At 36.2% G+C, this 20103-nt stretch overlaps 1 protein-coding gene across 1 annotated transcript in view; it reads right to left on the bottom strand.

Moving 5' to 3' along the window:
* Positions 1-7076, bottom strand: part of LOC118737721 (dynein heavy chain 10, axonemal) — a gene marked incomplete at its 3' end in the record, with an annotated part of 103647 nt that extends 96571 nt beyond the window's left edge. Inside the window, 6 exon segments of the mRNA XM_036468428.1 lie at positions 234-462; positions 1621-1667; positions 3764-3956; positions 4985-5098; positions 5530-6124; positions 6886-7076. Of these exon segments, the coding sequence (XP_036324321.1) occupies positions 234-462; positions 1621-1667; positions 3764-3956; positions 4985-5098; positions 5530-6124; positions 6886-7049 (1342 nt within the window).
* Positions 7077-20103: the final 13027 nt, after the last annotated feature.

Genomic DNA, 20103 nt, shown 5'->3' with positions numbered 1-20103 from the left:
CTGCTCTAGAAAGTAATGTCTTAGCATGGTACTCAATATCGTAGTTTATATTTCCGTAAATAAATTTTATAGCTTTCTTGCTTGTGAAAATTTTCTAAATTACAGTTTAAAAATATCTATGTGTGCTTTTGTCGGTATAATAAGTTTATGCATGCATAACTATTATGTGACATCTATTAAATATTTGACCGAGGAAATCAATCTTTACATACAAAACAATCATGCATACTTACATTCGGAAATCTTTAGACAAAATTTATCTTTCTCGGTAAGATTTTTCTTCGCCTTAATTGCCTTGACAAACGCTTTGGCTTTCTGTACTTGTATGTTACTTTCGTATGGTCGATTAACTAGCCATTGTACAAGTGTGGCAAATACAGTAAATTTGGTTATCTTACGAACGAAGCCAGCTTCTGCGTGTCCCATTTGCTGCGATGCGCCTTGTTCGCCTTCTTCAGGTTTCTGCATTGAACAGGTAAAATTTTTTGGTCAACAAATAGTCACAAAATTAAGCTTCGTTATTTAAGAAGTATTTTAATGTATATAATGAAGTAAAATACATAAATTGGCTTATAAATATACATACTTATTTTATTTGTATGTACATATTATATATTTGGTAGCGCTATAGGCCATTTAAAGATTGATGGGTTTTTAAATGAATTGAATAAAAACATGAGAGTATATACAAGTCGTTGCAACTTTTTAATTTGCAAGAGGGCGAACTACTTTACATGTATAACAGCAGGCAGGGAAAAGTTCCTTGACCTAACACTGGATTTATCTGAGTTAGTAGTTTTGATCTCGGATTGGAAGGTTCTTATCGAAAACTTCTTTTCACATCACGGCTACATTCAATACGTTCGGGCTTCCTCCAAGAAAGCCCTACGCGAAAATTCCCGCTAGGAATCGTGCTGCCGTAAACTACTTGAGGGATGAGACAAGACATGGTGCCAAAAATGCAAATTTTTTTCATTTGTAGGAAATAGTAGGAGTAGGATTCTATTTCGGCACGCGCAATTCAAATGATGAAGCCGGAAACCTCGTTACCGAGACTAAGGGACGATTTTTTGTAAGAGATATTGGTTTCGGGTTTTTTGGGATAAACATAAATAACGGACACAGAAAACAGCATCGCGAAAGATAACTCCCTTGTCACATACATACATTTTACATCACGTAGAATGGGGCTTTGAAGATTGCAAATTCTTCGGTTTGGAATACCGGGGCATATTTCCCAAGAGAGAAGTCAAGACTCTGGTTTGGTCTCTGCAGTATAATTTTATCGGAGAAAAGCTGAGTACAGTACATTTCACCAAAATTATTTATTTACAAGAGAAAAATATATATGTATGATGATGGAGCAATTCTGGATTGTTTAATTTTTAGTTGTGTAATTTAAAATACACAGCCAGAAAACCACTCAAATGTGTCTATTAATTGAGAGATTTCGAAAAAAAACATAATACTTCATCCGCTTTTCCGATAATATTACCGATCATTTTTTCGATGCAAATCTAAGGTATATTTATTTTTTGGCTGGGTGGCTAAATATAATGTTGTATACACATATATGTACATAAATACATAATACTACCGTAAACGATTGGCCTTACTTACTTTGCGCTTTGAATGCAGAGTTTCCTGCGATTCTGAAATGTACTCAACTGCAATGATTAAAAAAAATCTTTGATTACAATTTGAATACTTTGAAAGTTAAAGAAGAAAACATCATGAGTTATCATTTAAGTGTATCTAATGAAATAATTTTATAAAGGAGCATGATTTTTCACTTTGTCGCTTTTCCTCGGTAACTGAAACCAGTCAAAAAACTTTTTACTAATATTTGTGTCTGAATCGTTTGGTGTTAAAAATATCAGTCATCTACGATATTCGTAAGTTTCTACTATTTCATATTTAGTGATGTTTTAATTCTAAATCCATTATAATTTAAGATAATAAATTATTTTCATTTTTAGAATTCTTCACCTTCTGCATAATTACAAACAGAGTTACGAAAATATGCTTTACAACTTTTTTAAATCAGCTCCATATTTGATTTTGATGTAATGTAAGTCTTGTTTGAAAACTTCGTCCGAAAACTGACACAGGGACGTCTTTCTCATTTATGCGGATCAATTGATTACTCAGATAGTATGTGTTTTTGCACTATAACTCTAACTTCAAATCTGAATAATAAATTGTATGCGTGTTATATGTATGTTAAAGTGAACCTGTACTAGATTTCTACCTGCTTAATTTGAGCAGGTCTCCGAACAATCAGTTGTATGAGAGCTAGATGTTATAGCGAACCTATTTTGATGATTTTAGGAGATAGTGAAGGTAATATTAGAATACCATTGCGTGAAAAATTTTAGTAAAATATCTTCAAAAAAACTGAGGGAGTAAAATAGTTAAAATTTAAGCAAAGTTTCAAATACCGCTATCACGAAAAGTGGAGCCAATCGGACAAAACTTGGGACACCATTGAATTTAGAAGGCTCCAGTTAAGTAAAAGCAACTATCAGAACTTTTGTTGAAAAAAAGTTGATTTGATACCACGCCCGAAATATTCTGACTACGAGAAGGAGCATCATCAAAAGCAGTGTGTTTACACACTTTTATAGAAAATTTTTTTGAAGAATTTTACAGGTATATCCAACGTTATAAGGACTAGTAGTTATAAAAACATTTAGATCGTTTCGACGTATTTTACAAATGTGCCTTCAATTCAGATATTTTTGGAATAATAATTACGCTCAAGGTAGCAAAATATTTTATTTTTAAAGTTGGTTTAGTCTGAAAGAACACCTCTTGATTAGATATTAAATTATTTGCAATTGTTTGTAGAATACAATACATACTTAAAAATTTTTTAAAATTAAGTGCTTAAAAAATTATACGCGACAATCCGAAAAACTGGAAAATTGTGATAATTAGGGTTACGCTATATCGTACATAGATGGCCGTACTCGTATGTACATGGCGTATGAGCAACATTTTCCATGATGAAGTGTGCATTTTTTTTCATTCGAAATGCAAACTTAAAATGAAAATATCGAGCCCTAACCGCCAAAAAAAACAACCGATTTTTTTTAAAGTAAATTTTGAAAAAAAAAATGTCGGTTGCGTTATTTTGGCGGTTAGGGCTCGATATCTTGGCAAAATTACCATTTTTGGTATCATTTTAGTGCTCCTACATTTTCCACGTTTAAGTTTGAATTTTTTTTTTCATTCGCAATGCAAACTTAAAATGAAAATATGTTGGAAAAATTACTTTTTTTGTGTCATTTTAGTGTCCCTATAGTGTATTCTACGAATGGGTTCACATTTACGTTCACTACTACAATAAATTTTTGATGTACTTTGCTTCGATACTCGGATAATCTCTGATTTGGAAGACGCCGAGGATTCTCTCACTAAGGCGCCAAACTCATTCAAAACTTTTTTGGACTTTTATATTAAATGCTATGACTTTGATAATAAATCCTGGAAGTTCAGCAAACACAGTTATTATGTTTCTAAAAATGCCTCTCTCTTCTTGTTAACAAAATAAATAACAATACAGAAGCATTTAGAATAACTGTGCTCAAAAATATATTCTATGAATAGTATCTACGAATTTTACAGTTTTTGAGTTCCAGGGAATCATCGAAGGTCGATTTCGACGTGATAAAATTAGGTAGTTGGGGTGGACAATTATCATACTAACAATTGCGGTTTTAAATGAAGCTTTTTGTAAATTAAAAAAAAAAACACTTACATAATTTAGGATTCTTAATTCGTATGCACAATATATTTTTCCGGAAGACAGCGTTAACCATGTAAGTCCCTTTTGCAGTGTACTTGTCGAACATATCCTTCTCGAAAAGATACATTTTATTGACCAATTCAAAGTACTGCTTGAAAGCGCTCCGCTTGACATAACTGTTCTTTAGATTCGGTTCATCTGCCATCTAAAGCGGGTTGAGAAAAAAAAATGCAAACTGTCTGAGCACAAATAAAAGCAAAATACGCGGCGAGTTATACAACGAATTAAGAGTGCAAGTAAACAAGACCTCAATGCAATAGAAATAAAATTAAAATACAACAGCAACAAAAAATGAATTTTAATTTCTTTGTACTTGGCAACGAAAACGGATATTAAAAAAAATGCATACGAAGGACCAGCGCTGTGTGAACGTGGTGTAACAGTCAAGGAAAAATGGCAAAAATTGTAAATAAATAAAAGCGTAAAATATCAGAAGGCTGCCGAAGCAATTTGCAAAGTACAAAAGTACTACAACAAATACAAATTGTAGGCAATAAATTACCGAAGCATTAAAGTGTATAAAATAAATGCAACAACAATGTAGCAATGTTGGCGCTGATGTGCGGGCTAGAAACGCACGGACAAAACAACACGGTGATATACATATATGAAGCAAAACATGTCTGCGTTAGCGCCAGCAGCTAGCAACCTGAAGAAGAAGAAAACTAAAAAAAATAAAAAAAAAACAAAAAAAGAGGAGATTAAATACAAGTCAGTAAAATAAAATAAATACTATGGATGCAAGGAATTTTAAGTGGAATCAACAGCAGCGACTACTACGATGGCGAGTGTTTGCGCCACATAACAGCAGCAGCCAAAAATAAAAACACAAAGCGACGCCAGCGACTGAAATTGAAATTTCAATTAAACAAGAAATATCAACAACAGCGCCAAAATGCAAAATAAAAAAATTAAAGCAAAAATTTTTAGCGAATAAAAAATAAGTAAAAGCAAATGCAACAATAAACTGCATACACACATACATGCATATACAAATTTCGTCTACCATACCACCAATACAAAGCATCTACTACTGTTGAACGCAAACAAAAAAAAAAACTCCAGCTGCAACTGCACATTGCAACAGTAACAACAACAGCAGCACACAACAAACACAACCGACTATTATTCACACTGCATGTAAATGCCGCCGGACAATAATTGAACGTTTACCCTTTTGAATGCCAACACAGAGACTTTTAGTTTATTGGTCAACAGTCGCGCCCACTGAATACAGCCGATCCGGAATGGCTGGTGCTTACCGATTGGTGGATTTTTGCGATTTTTCTGTTAGCAAAGCAAAGAGAAGAAAAAGAAATTGAAAATTTGCGATAAATTCACACAAGTAGGTACATAAATATGTTTGTATGTAGGTTAAATATGTATAACAATCAATTATTAAATAATCTGCCCTGATATTAGAAATGTTATACAATTAATATAAGTGTATACTAATTTAAATTAAATAGTTGCGAAGCCAATGAAGTTTTCCATCGATTTGATAGGGCGAAATACTTTTTCGTAGAAGCGGTTTAGAATTTGTGAAAGTTAATATTTTGCGATCGGAAACTCGCCTTCTAAAAAAATTACCCAATCTTTTATTAAAAAATTTTTTACCTACTAGGGATTTTGCTTGGGTCCCTTCCATGCATTTTTTGAAGTTAACAACAAAATTAACTAACTAAATTCTTTGTTTTTTTGTGTATATATGCACCTACCGTATATGTGAATTCCACCGAGTTTATTTCCGTTTGGAAAAATCGTAGAATATTTTCATGTTTTGTCGATATGAATTCAGCGAGCTCCTTGCGTGTGTCTATTTCATTGATTGTCTTAATTAGCTCCAGACCCATATCGGATGAACGCAAGGTATTTATGCTGCGTTCAATTACAGACTTTGCATCAGACTCAACGTTCTCCAGCCGGCGATTGAATGTCTCAAGTGTGTCCTCCCAATTTTCAAAGTTGCCGGGTCTAAAAATATCGTAGTCTACACTGGATAACATATCGTCTAACAAGCGATAGACTTTCTTCATCAAATCATCTACAATTGACGGGTCTGTAATTAGTGCTTTGAGCCTGTGGCCGAAGAGATTTTCATATTGAATGAAAACGCGTCCAATGTAGGCAATATCCTGACTGATGTGACAAATGTGATCGACTTCGGAGAAGAGTGTCTGTCGATCGAATTCCCAACGTGAACCAACGCCGGAACTTTCGATATACGAACGGCTAGCGAGGTAAGCGGTCTTCCAGCACAGCAACAAATTTGCACAATTGGTGGCCGTCTCATAGGTATATTTGGCAGAGCGACTGAAACGGGAGAATAGCGGGAGCGAGATGAAAGGGGGATGAGTAGGAAATATGAAAATCAGGAAATGAGGAAATGAGAAAATTCAAGCACTATAACAACAATATAGCAACCGGTAAGTTTCCCTCCACTACATCTTAAAAAATGCAATTTTCCGGCCAAGACTTTTCTATGCAATATTGCCACACTGTTAAGAGGCCATTGAAAAGTCGTAAGCAGAAACTGGAAATGAGAATAGACGAGCAAAATTAGAAAATAAAAATACAAAGCACATTCATATTTGTGTACACTTTAAAGAGGTGTTGGCTGCGGAAGAAACATTTGCATTGCATGAGACATTGCACCGACACGGTAGCAGCAGCACCAAAATCGCATTTGCGTCAAGTATTTATTTGGGGGGGTAAATTTGTTCAACAGGAAGCCTGCACTGCCACTGCCATTGCAACCAGGTGGCAGTAAGCTGGGACTCAGTGCAGAAAAGAGCAAAAAGGAAACAGTCAACACAACACTTGCAATATCCGTCGTCGTGTGGCATCATCCTCTCTATAAGCACTTGTCGTGCAAGTGCCGCATTTTCCTAGGTAAATCGACAGGAAAATCGCCATTGACAGTTGTCATGTGCAATGTGCAAAGCCACTACGCTGCGCAGACAATCCAAGCCATCCGCGTTGCGGCAGCACATTGCGGATTTCTCGTGTAGCACTTGAACGCAAATTTAATTCTTTCGCTTCGTGAGCGCTGAACGGCTACTACGACAACTTACCTGAATATGTGCTCGAAGCAAACGATGCGCTTGACTTTCTGTATGAAGACGTTGGAAATTTGGCAGAGTAAAATCTGCATTTTGTCGTCGCGGCAATAGTAGCTGGACATAGTCCAGATGTGGCGCAGACCCACCATGACGTTGGGTATGAGTAAAGTTGTCATTTTGAAGCTCTCATAGTCACGAATTTTCTGCAAATAGGTGAGAAGAGAGAAAGAAAAGAAAAAAACACAATTAAATAAAAAATGTTAAGTGAAAATTATAAGAAATTGCTTTTTAACGGTAGAAAAGAGAGAACAAGGCTAGGACAGGATAAGATAGGATAGAATAGGGAGTGATGTGATGAAACTGATAATATGGACCAAGTGAAGGCATATACATAAATGTGTGATTTCTATGCCCTTAATACCTTTTTTCTGGCCGAAACTAATTGCGACTAAATAAGTATATGGGTCAAAATCGTGGAGGTAGAGAATTTAGTTGCTGTAAAAGAAAATATTTTAACTTAATTATTAAATTTATTTTACACTGTTATGAATTGGATTTGGTCGTCGTCAATTTTGTTTATGACCGGGCAGAGCACGAACGTGCATATTTTTTAATTTATCGCGAAACGTACTGAATTGTTGACTAAAAAAGTAATTTCGGGAACGTTTTTAAAACGTTAAAGAATAATAAAAGATTTACCCGGATTTCGTACGGCGAATATTTGTAAGAGTTTGTATAAATTACCGAAAAATCTCAAATTCAATTAAAACATAATATTCAAAGTATATTTTATTTGCTCACCACAATCCTGGAACGTTCCCTAAATCACGATACCACCATTATCGTATTTTCTCCTTTTATTATAATTTTAAACCAAATATTTTTGAGTTTACGTTATATGTGCCGCGACTATATATTTTGATATAAATAAGAATATTCAACTTTAACATAAGCACCTTTATGAGAATGAGAAATTTTCTTCCGGCAACTTTTTAATTAAAGTCAAAAAGCGAATATTTCGATCTGTTCAGCAAAAACAAAGGCAACTAGTTATTAGTTAATCAAATCAATCCACTTTGACAGGATTTTTGACCAATCGAATTTCCTTTAATGGATAATAAAAAAATTACCAAAGTTATTTATCGGCCATTCCGGATACAATAAAATTTAAGCAAAAATTTATTTAACTGAACCGAACAAAAATAATTAAAGAAATCAGTTTAAGTGGTTCAAAGTTATACGGTAAAACAAAAAATACGACGAATTGATAACTTTCTCCTTTTTGGAAGTCGATTAAAAATAGCCAGAATTTATCAAAATGTTGCTGGCTTAAAAGCCTGATCACAAGTTTATATATAGTACCCACCTACTTCGATTATTCGCCTTATTTCCAAAACGAAATTTCGAGTTATTCGAAAAATTGCTATAAAAAAAATGTACCCCATTTTTAAATTAAGAAAAAACCGTTTAAACCAGTTTTATTTTACATAGCTTTCTTACAGTGAAAATGCGGAGGTTGCAATGAAGTCATGACCAAAAAATATTAAACTTTAGATTTCTCCACTTACGGGTTTCCCTTAAACTGGAAAAATCCTTGAAAACTTCGAAAAACTCGAAACTTTTATTGGGAGGTCAAGATTTGAATGAAATGAGAACACCGGTTTTTTCGAAAAAAAAATCCGGTATATGCGATATTCGAAAAATAAAGATTTAAAAAAACCGCCCATAGATATCTAATAAAATCGGTGTAAAACAGTTTGCTAAAGCCGAGTCAATCACCCCAGTAGATAGCCAAGAAGCCATAACTGAGGGGATCAAAAACTAAATTTTGTAAAAAAATGGACTTGGCACCTTTCCACCTTAAGTAGCGATATATTAAGATTACTTGTCGAGTACAAGCACCTGCATTCTAATATCTAACTGTTTTCTTACCTCCAAATAATCAGTGATGGTGGAAATGTAGTCCGAGTTTTCTTTTGAAAGGTAGTAGTATTCCTGTAGGTCATCCATAAATACATCCCAACGTTTGATTATAGGTGAATTGGTATTTCGCAAGATATCTGCGTAGATTTTTAAATTACTTAAAAAAATATTCCCTCACCTTATTGGAAAGGCAATTCAGCTTACCCAGTACTGTCAGTACAAATTCAGATTTCAATTGTTCCAAGACAGAATACAACTCGATTTCAGCATGATGCCAGATACGATAGGCGGCCATTGGCGTAAATTCGTCCAGTTGCTGAGGGAGAGACACAATTTTAGAAAAGATTTATATTCTTAGGCATCACATCATTCATTTAGTCTCCCCTCCCCTCTTCACTCACTGACTCACTCACCATTTCTTTGAGCGCTTTGATGCGCAATTCCACAAAATAAATCCAACCATGCACAATGTCTTCGAGTATTTCTTGTGAGTATGTCGCTATCAAATCGAGCTTTTTTACATCAACTTGTATCTTCACCTTTGACTCCTCGAATTCAACATCCTCCTGTCCTGGCGCTGTGTAACCAGTTGGTAAATCAAATGCGCGCATACTATGTTTTGTTGTCCATTCCACTTCGGCCTCGAACTCGCCCATTTCTTTGAGTAGATTTTCCTGATAAGGCGGCAACTTTTCCACAGTTGTCTCCTCCTCGAGGCGTTGGCGCTCGACAGCAGCGTTCGTCTCTTGCAATAGTTGCTCCCAGCGTTCGGTAATGGTTAATTTGGGTTTCTCTGGTTCCTCTGGTAATTAAAGTGAATAATTGAAATAAGCTATGCAGGTCCCAAAGGATGGCTGCATAGTGAGTGGAAAAGCGGTTGGACAGCGGTTAACTAACTACGCCGTTTAAGTAATGCCGGAAGCGACACCACATCAAACGAAATTGCATCGACCCATGTCAGCGGTTGCTAACAGCAGTGACGACAGGTTGACTTGTTGACATCGCGACCCAAGTGACTTATGTATGCCGTGCCGCTACATACCAGTAAGGTGAACAAGTACACTTTATATATAAATACATACATACATATGTATGTAGTTAGTGAGACTGGCGTAATTAGCCAACGCAGCTTTCACACCCACGAGCGGTCATTTACGTTGCGACACCTACCCAATTGTTCAGAAGACGAAGACGAAACAACATCTTCTACTTTTGCCTCTGGTTCTTCCTCCGCTTCCTGCTCATCCTCGTCCTCATCGTCAGCATCACCTTGACCTTCCTCTAGTTTCTTGCTTGGTCTTCTTTTTTGTGCTTGTTTTTTAAGTTTCTCCATTTTTCTGTGACGCCGGTTAACCAAATAGGGCGCATATTAATGATGAGTTTTTTCATTTTCATTTTGTTTTTGTGGAGGATTTTGATGTTGAGATTGCGCGAAACAATTCAATAAAAATAATTATTGTCGCAACATTCAAATGGATGGTCGAAAAGGTTATGCTGTCAGCACTACAAGAGGTTTCGTAACGCTACTTTTATTTACAAAACGAATGTGGAAAAAAATAAAAAAAATATCACAAAACCGACAACGAAAAGGAGGACATTCGAGCCATTTATTTTGAAAGTGGCATAAGTCACTTCAGAGCTCTTGTGCTTAAATGATCGGTAACTTGTATCTGAAGGCGTCGGTTATTCGTTCAACTTCATGAATCGAAGGTAGAAGGTTTTACCATTATTTTATGACGATAGAGCGATTTGTAAATGCATTCGGTTACAATTAGCCGGTAATTTAAGTACAAGAAGTAAGAAGTGACTTTCAAAATGAATGGCTTAACTAATGAAATGAAAAATGAAAAGGATTTGTGTAATAAAATAAAAGGAGATGAGAATTAAGTTGAATGCTATAGATAAGCTTCATGCAACAAAAGGTAGTAACAATCGACCATAAATGGGTTACGCGGTGTGAACGTTGATTGGTGAAAAAAATGTCATCAACATATTTTTTCAGCGCGCCAAGTGTGGTGGGTGGGTTAAGGGCCTTGAGTGTCTCCTTGTGAAATATTTAATCTTACACTTTGGTAATAAACGATATTACTTGGTTTTGCACAAAACAGGGTTTGCTTGAAGTGAATTCATCAGGACTTTGGATATTAGCCTCTTTAACAGAACCAGGAGTATAATAACCAACGAAAGGCTACTGTATAAAATCAGGCTTAAAATCTTATGAAACAAAGTTGGCGCTTACATATTTTACTAAGTATTTGGCCGAAGATAATCCAGTTGTAATGTTGTTTAAAAAATGGATGGTCCTATATACACTTTAACATCGCCTCCGAACTGAAGATGGTTTTCTTGTGAGCAACATTTTCTTGAATAAAACGCAATCAGAGATTTGCGACTGCCTGCCGAGAGGCGAGCGCTATGAGTAAAAATGTTGATATTAGTTGGAGCAGGAGTCGAACCTTTGTCCTACCTAGTAGTAGGGTGAACTTCTCGATGGAACTGGACAATAAACAGCTGGATTTACCGATCTTTACTAGAAAGCTTCCTATTGAAAATTTTAAGCTATGACACATATTTTTGCGGAAATCTGAGAAGCTTTTATGGCACCGTAATGCGATCTGTATTAAATTAAATTAGTAAATGTTTAAGGATAGTTCTAGCCTCTTTAATTGCAGGATATTAAGACATTCGATACATAATGACCAATAAGTATTAATATAAGCCAGATCCTTTCTTCAGGTATGTATGTATATAGGCACATCATTTAATTTTTACGGTTACTTCGTAATTTTTAGGAACTATTTATTTTACATTTAAAATGTAAGTAAGCGGTTGAGGAGCATCGATGTGAAAAGTGACTGGTTTGATAAATACACTTGTGATGGCATTAAATCCTTGGAGGACTGTAGCAAGATATTTTGTAGCTATTAACCTGAAAATAGCGAAAAACATGGACGAAAGCCACCATACATTAATATAAATGTCTTTCTTTAAATAAGAAAGCTTGGTAAGATCTATAAATAGTCTTCCCGAATTATCCGCCGGATTTCGTAACACTGAAGCGTGTATCAGGTAAAAGTTATAGCTATAAAAGAGGTGGTTGTGTACTTAATACACATGCCGTAACGAAGACTACGGTTACCTAAAAAGCTACTCTTATACCGGTTTTTGTATTAAGTGCGTTGAATCTTTACGTGCAATATATAACCTCATTTGGCATAGACAAAGCTAGTCACTATTGAAAAGCGTTAGGAAGTGTTTCCTCCATATCTCAAATGTTATCAGATTCCCACTTTCGTCTCAGAAAGAATCAGCTCCGGCAGCAGCCTTGCACAACATCTAGCTCTTCGCGCTGGCTCCCCTTTCTTCATATTTTTAAGAGGCCGGCCTTCTTCCCTCTTCTTTTCTTTCGTGGCGCCATTCGCTGCAGCGTAACTTGGTATTCTGTGTATTTCTTTACATTGGTGCCATTTTTTGCTCTTTGATCTGGATACAATCAAGTGTCTTGTACTACATTCCAAGCCGTTAGTTAAGAAGTCGGACAGCCTCTCTCCGTTGTAGAAACGGTGCTCGAGAAAGCTGAAATTGACGGCTGTTGAACCATGTAGTATGCCTTACTTTGACTTCGGCAGAACATTCAACAGCCATTCTCGCTAAAAAACCATCATCATTGAAATGCTTTATTCTTCTGGTGAATGTGTCGGAAACTTGGTCCCGTTGAGGTCCACCATCAACACGATCGAAGAGAAAAAAATTGTAGCTACTGGCTTTTGCAGCTTGAACCATCACTTATTATGTATTTAAATGTGGCAAGTCAACAAATTATTAATCGTCATAAGAATGCAGAAAAAAAAATCCTACAAATGTTGCCGGCGAATATGAATAGCAAGGGGTAAGGCGGAAAAATCCGATTAAAAATACAAAACAAAGGGATATCCTTATCGGATGCTCTGTAATTTATGTGCAACAAGGGTAAATGTAAAATACTAGTAGTGAAGTAACAAAAGAAAGCAGAAAAATATAAAGGAAATAAAAACGAAGGGAAAGTAAATATAAGTCGTCCGAGTGAGGAGTGAATGTGGCGTCCAACTGGGGGTGTGTGTGTGACTGCGAGCTCCAGTTGGGTACACAAATTCATGTTTAAAGTGTGTAAACAAAAATAGCCAAAAAAAGGAGCAATACACATAAATAACCAAAGAAGAAAGCGTAACAAGCACAATGGAATAAATGAAACCAATGTAGGCAATATAAAACCAAACTGACAGCAATGCGAAGGCTAGCGGCGGAAAACAGGAAACGGCATGGCAAAGGGAAGCACAAATGTCCGCCTCCGCCAACATTTCTACAGAGTGCGTTTTTTTTTTACTACATACATACTTTTTCTGTTTAAGTGCGCGCAAACGGAATTCCGAGGGCTTTGACAATTCCAGCAAACCTGGACCCGTCTGCTTGCTCTCGCCCGAGCCGCCGGGGCCAGCGCAAATTGTTTCATCGGCGTTCGCGTGGTTTTCGTCGAATTTTGGTTCACGAAATTGAAATTGAATCGCCTTGTGGCCAACCTGCAAGTAAGCAAGAAAAAAAACAAATCGACTTAAATGTGGAGGGACACATGCGCGCGATCTAGAAAGGACGATGACAGGGAAACATTTTGTGAAAATATCTAAGTACTCTGAAAGGTTGGTTGATGGGTGGCAACTAGTGCGGCGCGACCGCAGCTTACAATATTTTAATTTCTAATTGATTTGCTTCGATAATTTTGTAATGGCAACGACGACGACGACGACGATTACGACGATGGCTTAACGTACGCCTCGTGACAATGTCGGGTGATTTGAAAAGAATTTTAATTTACTTTCCAACGAAGCGCAGCGAAGGGACAAAGGCGCATACGTTCACGCAGCAGGGCGTAACTAATATACATACATACATCTAACGCAGACAGCGGACGAACGGTTAGGGCGATGGTTAACGCGGGTTAAATAAGTTTTCGGACGTGCACAAAGGTTCAATACCCAAAAGACCTAATAACCGCACGAAATTGGCGCAATGATGCCGCAACTTTCTATTTTGCCTTTCCATGCAAAGCCAATATGCTACATACATACATTAGTACGCATAAGCCGCGCGGGACATAATTGGCTACTTCTTCGAAACAAAATCTCCATAAGCCAAGGGAGCCAGCCATGCGATGCAGTCTTGCGGAAAAGTGCGCCACAAAAAACAAAAATGAGATTTTGATCGATGGCTGTGTTACTATGGAATTAATTACAATTCGCCACTTCATTACGTTTCGAAATAATCGAACTGAGCTGGGGCAAGCATAGCTTTGATTAATTGAAAACTGTAAGCTTTAACTGCGCAGTGAGTGCGGGGGAGCAAGCGGCAATCACCAATCAGCAAGTGGCAAGTGACGAGCGGTGCGCGCTGAACCCACTGACTGGTAGATGGTAGTGTTTCGGTGCTGCCAAGATAGATTGGAAATTAAAATTGCATAGATTAATTTTAGTAGCTCGTCAATATTTTTTCCATTATTCTCCAATTCTATTTACTTTTGCCTTTCTATTTCATAGAAGACGTAGCGATGTTGCATTTCACTGATTGCTTTGCCTTTGTTCACTACGATTTGCTCTGTATATGTATGTATATATGTAGATATATACATATGTACATATGTAGTTTAATCAACGTACATTTGTACATTCTGAGCTTTATGCGCAATAAAGCTGCTTCGATTAACTTCAAGAATACGAAACAATTGATCATTCTATTGTTAACGTATTTATATTCGTACATATGCAATGTGTATGTGTGTGTGTGTAGGTGTTACTTGCCCCCAATCAATTACAATAATACTTACCACATTCAAATCACTCTGCAAGGAACTCATTACGGTACCATTTAACGTGCCAACGACAAAGTAACTTGGCATTTCTGCAAAGCATTCGGAGCGATTGTAGTAGCTGCCTGTTGGCAAGAAGATATGAAGCGTAAATGAGAAATTTAATAAAATATCAACGTTGGGGAGTATAAGAATGGTGATGTGTGAAAAAGGAATGAGGGCTACGCACGTATTTAGTGCGTATCTGGATAAATTCATTAATATTAAACGTTTATATCGGAAACATATGTACATACATACATATGTATCTATATTTGTATACTATAGCGTACATATATAGTGCAACAATTTAGTAGCCAGATACATGCCGATTCTCAGCAACCAGTGGCATCGCTTAGGTCAAGGCGAATTCATGTTAGCGGTGGGGCAACACAAAATCTGCGCAATAAATTATAAGCATTTCGACTGTACAAATTAAAAAAACACCTTATTTTTACGAGTGATGGACATACTTAAGTAATTTTGTATTTAAAGTACCAGTTTGGGTACTAAATAATTATCCAAATACTTAGTATTTGGGAATGCCAAAATACTCAAGTGAAAATAACTTAGGTATTTAGGAGCTGCTAGCTACAAAAAAAAATAATAATAAAGTATTTAGAAGACGCTAGATACTCTGATCGAAAGTCATCAGGTACTTTTTCAACTTTCCTCACCTTAACTCAACGCACCTCTCCTAAACTCATCTCACCTCAAAAAAAAAAATATATTTTTTTAAATACCGTAATAATCTCTAAAATCCTGATATATGTACATTGGCCGACAATTCCAAAGTAGTCAGAAAAAGTTCCGAAGATGGAGAAGTAGTCACAAAGGCCTAAAATAGTGCCCAAAATCTCGATATAATCCCAAAAACCTCGAGGTAGTCGCGAAATCCCCGAAATCTCGAAATTCTTTCGAAAATCCCGATAATAGTCCCGAAAGTTTAAATAGATACTGTCCCGAAAATCTCGAAATATGGAGTTCCGAGAATATCGAAAATACCGAGATATTTCTAAGAATAGTAACGAAAATTCAGAAATAGTCCTAATAATTATGAAGTCCTAAAAATCTTGAAATAGTTCCGAAAATCTCGAAATATCGAAAATCCCAAATAGTCGCGGAAATTCTGAAATACTCCCGAAAGTCCATAAGCAAGCAATAATGTTACTCATACGCCAGGTACACTCTTTCCTGCTCATTTATTATAGAAAAAATCTTTGTATTTATATTTGACCACTCTTTCCTTTTTTATTTTTACATGTATTTTTTTCATTAGTACCTTGATTTTTTCTTAACCCAATAGGGTTTAACACAGAATATATATATTTTTTTTTTTGGGTTTCCATGTTAATGTGTAAATTTTTTTCTTTACAACATTTTTTTTCTTCAAAAATCTGGAATTATTAACTAATTACTCATGCGGTATATACGGATAATGGAAGATTTTGTTACTCGTAGCCGCCGCACACATATCTTAAATAATGGTTCTATCAGCAAAGTATTTATTTACTTACGAATGCCATATGGATCCTTACGTAGGAAGTATAAATACCGAATATTGGGATCAAGTGTACTAGCCTCAATATCTCCGAAGTGACAATGCAACCTTGGTGTTTTCACATATTCTTGAACAATTTTCTGTGAACAAAAGGGAAAATTTAAACATAGAACTTTAATAAAATAATTGAACAATCCCAACAATAATGCCCAATTATTTGTTTTAACCCTTTTTTCATATATATACTTATTCTTTATAGCTCCGCCAAACCCACAGAAAATGACAGATAAATAAAAAATCTTTTGTATTAAGAAATTATGGTGAAGGCAACCACAGTTTTGCGATCGAAAAATATTGATTTTAAAAAATTCCATACCATTTCTACGATAATTTGATTTCTTTTTTTCCCCCATATAAAATACAGTGAGAACTTCGAGCGCCTCTAAATATAATTTTATTTCAAAATAAAAAATAGGGGTATCTATTTTTTCGATGTAGAACAATACAAGGGGGGGGGGGGGGGGGGGGGGGGGGGGCGGTGTGAGCGCACTAAAATTCCGACTTTACTTATTTTTGACCACCCGAATGTATACACATACATACATATGTGTACTGCATATGCATGTATGTATACCTTCTTATATTGAGCCATCAAATTTGGTGATGAGCTTAAAATTGCAAATGATTTGTACATATTTGAAAACTTTTTCGAGGAAACCTTTCCGTTGGTATTACGTACTCTACGCTAAAGTTTGCGGACTAACCGCAACGTACACTCGAACAATGAAGCTTACTTTCAATTGAGTTGCTAAAGTTAAATATGAAGGAATCGCATTTGCATGCAAAAGATTTGAAAATCAACTCAGAAAGTGATTAATAGTTTGAAGGTAATGAACAAAAAACACTAACATACATACATATGTACATACCCACTGGGAAAATAGGTAAGCACCTTGCGAGGTAAGCCATGTTTTCTTTCAGTTTTTAGTACCAAAATTGTCATCATGGCCAATGTCATCTACTAGTAAAGGGCAAAATGAACACCTCCGAAGACACATTACGTTGTCAGTTGCAAAATAACGTGCAGCCGAAGTTATTTCCAAGCACCGAACTACTCCGAGCGACTGCTCTGCATTACACGTAACTTACTTTGTAAAGCGGCTCAGAAGTATGTCTGATACCAAATGTACATTCTAAATTCCAACTTACATAAGGCGGCCATGCCTTTGTAAAAGTAAGGGACGTTCGGCAGGGAAATGGTAATGACTGCCAGGTGAAGAGTATGTTGTTAATAAGGTATTATTACGTGCTCCTAATTCCCACTGGGTACATACACATTCTCACTCTCAGTAATGCACACATACATACCTATTTATTATGACGGTATATACGATCGTTTCCCAGCCAGCAACAAAATCCGAAAATGGATACGAAAAAGGAGAAAAGCGGGTAAAGAAAATGGATGAAATGCGAATTTTTGTCCGTTTACCGATTCCTGTGTTGGACATTCTGGCGAACAGTTTTTCTACTAAAGTGTGCAGCAGAAAGGTATAAATCGAAAGATATCGAAAATGGTTGCAAAACAGATAAGTTTTTGGCTGTTTTTCTGAAATTTGTTTGATTAAATTTTTCGTTCAATACGATTTCCATCTGCACTTCAAACATACTTTTTTAGTTCGAATAAAAAAAAAAAAATTTAGAAAAGCGTCTGACGGCATTCGAACCTGGCACCTTCTGAAAGCTAACAACTAGTCGCACGTTACTCTGTACGTTCAGCCAGTCGGAAACTCTTTCAAATGTTCAGCGTGAACCAGTAAAATAAAATTATTGCTTTCAAAGAACATTACGGAAATGAATTAAAACTGAAGTCATTTTCTGTACGTCTCCGGTTAGGAAAACCGCTCTGGATTTCGAACGTTACTGGGTACAAAAATGAATGAAAGTTTTAGTCCTTTCCAGATGCGAAAAATCAACGAGACCGCAATGTAGGCAAAATTTACGCTTCTCTGCTGGGTTATGGGTTACTTTGCTTCATATCACACTCATAAATGCAGATATAAATACTCACCTTCACTTCAACGAATTTTGTTGGTATCTTGAGGGTGGTTCTTCTATGAGCGCTGTGCTTTTTCTTCTTCTTACCCTTCTTGCTGGATGCTCCTTTTAACGCCACATCCACAGTCGAAGGTAATAGTTGCGTGATGTGGCAAGATACACAAAGAAGTATGAAAAAGTTAGAAAAGCATCAAGGTATTAATTTATGCGCTTACATAAAGACAATCGAGTCGACCGTAGCCAAAGGATTGAATAGAATGCAATTGCAAAAAGAAAAAAACCAAAAAAAACCAAAAAACAAAGAAAAAGTGGACAATTCATAAAAAATTTAAGTAAAAGTGTATGCAAGTATGTTGGCACCTACAGGGTGGTTCAAATACAATTTCTTTTTTGATAAAAACTACTTTGAAAATGAAAAAACTTCATTCGAATGGTCAGCGAATTTCAAAGCACTTAAGCAGGGATCACACGATTTGTTCATTTGTACAGATTTGTACACTTCCACAGTTACGGAGTGCTGCTCTTTGGAAAGTTGTTATTAAGCTGCACTCATTCTCGATAAAAATTTCTGGGCAACATCACCACCACCAAATGAGGCCAAAATTTTAGTTGAGAAAAAGAAGTATATATAAACGATTTCATAAAAATGTATTGAAATATTACTATTTTTTAAAAGTGCCTATTTTGAAAAAATTCCCTCTACAAACGCACTGAGCCTTCGGCAGCACCTTATCAGCTGGTCGCTAAAATTTCTCACAGATACTGAGTCAATTTGCCTGTATATATGTATATGAACTTTAAATCTCTGTAAGGGGGTAACATATATTTTAAGATCACACTGCTCTATACCGGAAGATCCAAGTCTAAATATGTAATATTGTCACAAATATGTAGGTCAGACATAAAAATTAGGAATTTGATATTCGAACGCTGGAAATTAATGAGAGTAGAGATTTGTAAGGTAAACTTCATCAGAAAGGACTACTAATGATGTAGAGAAGTGTGTCGAATATTGTACTAAGTCGGTCTTTATTAAGAGCAAGAAAATGTAAATACAGATTGTAATATAATAACCGGGCTCACAAGACACGCCACTGCGATGACAGTTATTTTTTCTTAAACATGTATATGAACCACCCACTATGTATGTATGTATTTATGTAGTCCTAGTAGGCTTGAGTATGCTGAGTGTGTGCTTTGGTCATTGCTATTGTAGTTTCGAATTAAGTGAACAATGTGCAAATGCTTTTGTAGCAAGTTTTGTATGGCAAATTGTAGTAGTTGGCTCAAGGAAGCCAGCTACTCTAAATGAAAATGAACAGGAACATGAAAATCAAAAGGCTTCCGAAATGGAAAAAGTTGAAATGGAAAAATTGCCAAATCACAGCTAAGCTATAAGAGAGTGATGTAGCAAATGAAAGAATGCCAAATGGAATATGGTAATAAGTATGTAAATGGCACAGCGGCAGTGCTGAGACAGGTAGGCGGATAAAGCATTCTATATTAATAGAAATTAAAATCAACTCAATCAAGTTGCATAATCAGTGCAATGGAAGATGGCAACCGTGCGTTAGTGATTACCATTTAGATAGACGTCACTTAAATGTCTGCTCGTCTCGAGAAAGCGTCAATCTCAGTGTGTGTGTGTGTTTTAGGGAACTTGTGACTGCTGGCAGTGATGGTGATGGTTCACGCGTCGCGTACGGATGCTGCAAGGCAAAATAATCAACACTTTCGTGAGCTGTAAGCATGCATACACTTACATACATACATACACATAATGCAAGGCAAATACCCATACAGACACACACACACATACAGTTCAAGGCATGCCAAAAGTTGCATCCTTCATCGGCGACGCTGGCAACGGGGATGC

This window comes from Rhagoletis pomonella, unplaced genomic scaffold (genome assembly GCF_013731165.1).
Source record: "Rhagoletis pomonella isolate Grant_MI unplaced genomic scaffold, Rhpom_1.0 Rhpom_scaffold_00004, whole genome shotgun sequence".
Taxonomy (NCBI): Eukaryota; Metazoa; Arthropoda; class Insecta; order Diptera; family Tephritidae; genus Rhagoletis; species Rhagoletis pomonella.
Note: the sequence above shows the minus strand (reverse complement) of the source record. Positions and strands in the feature narration are given on the sequence as shown.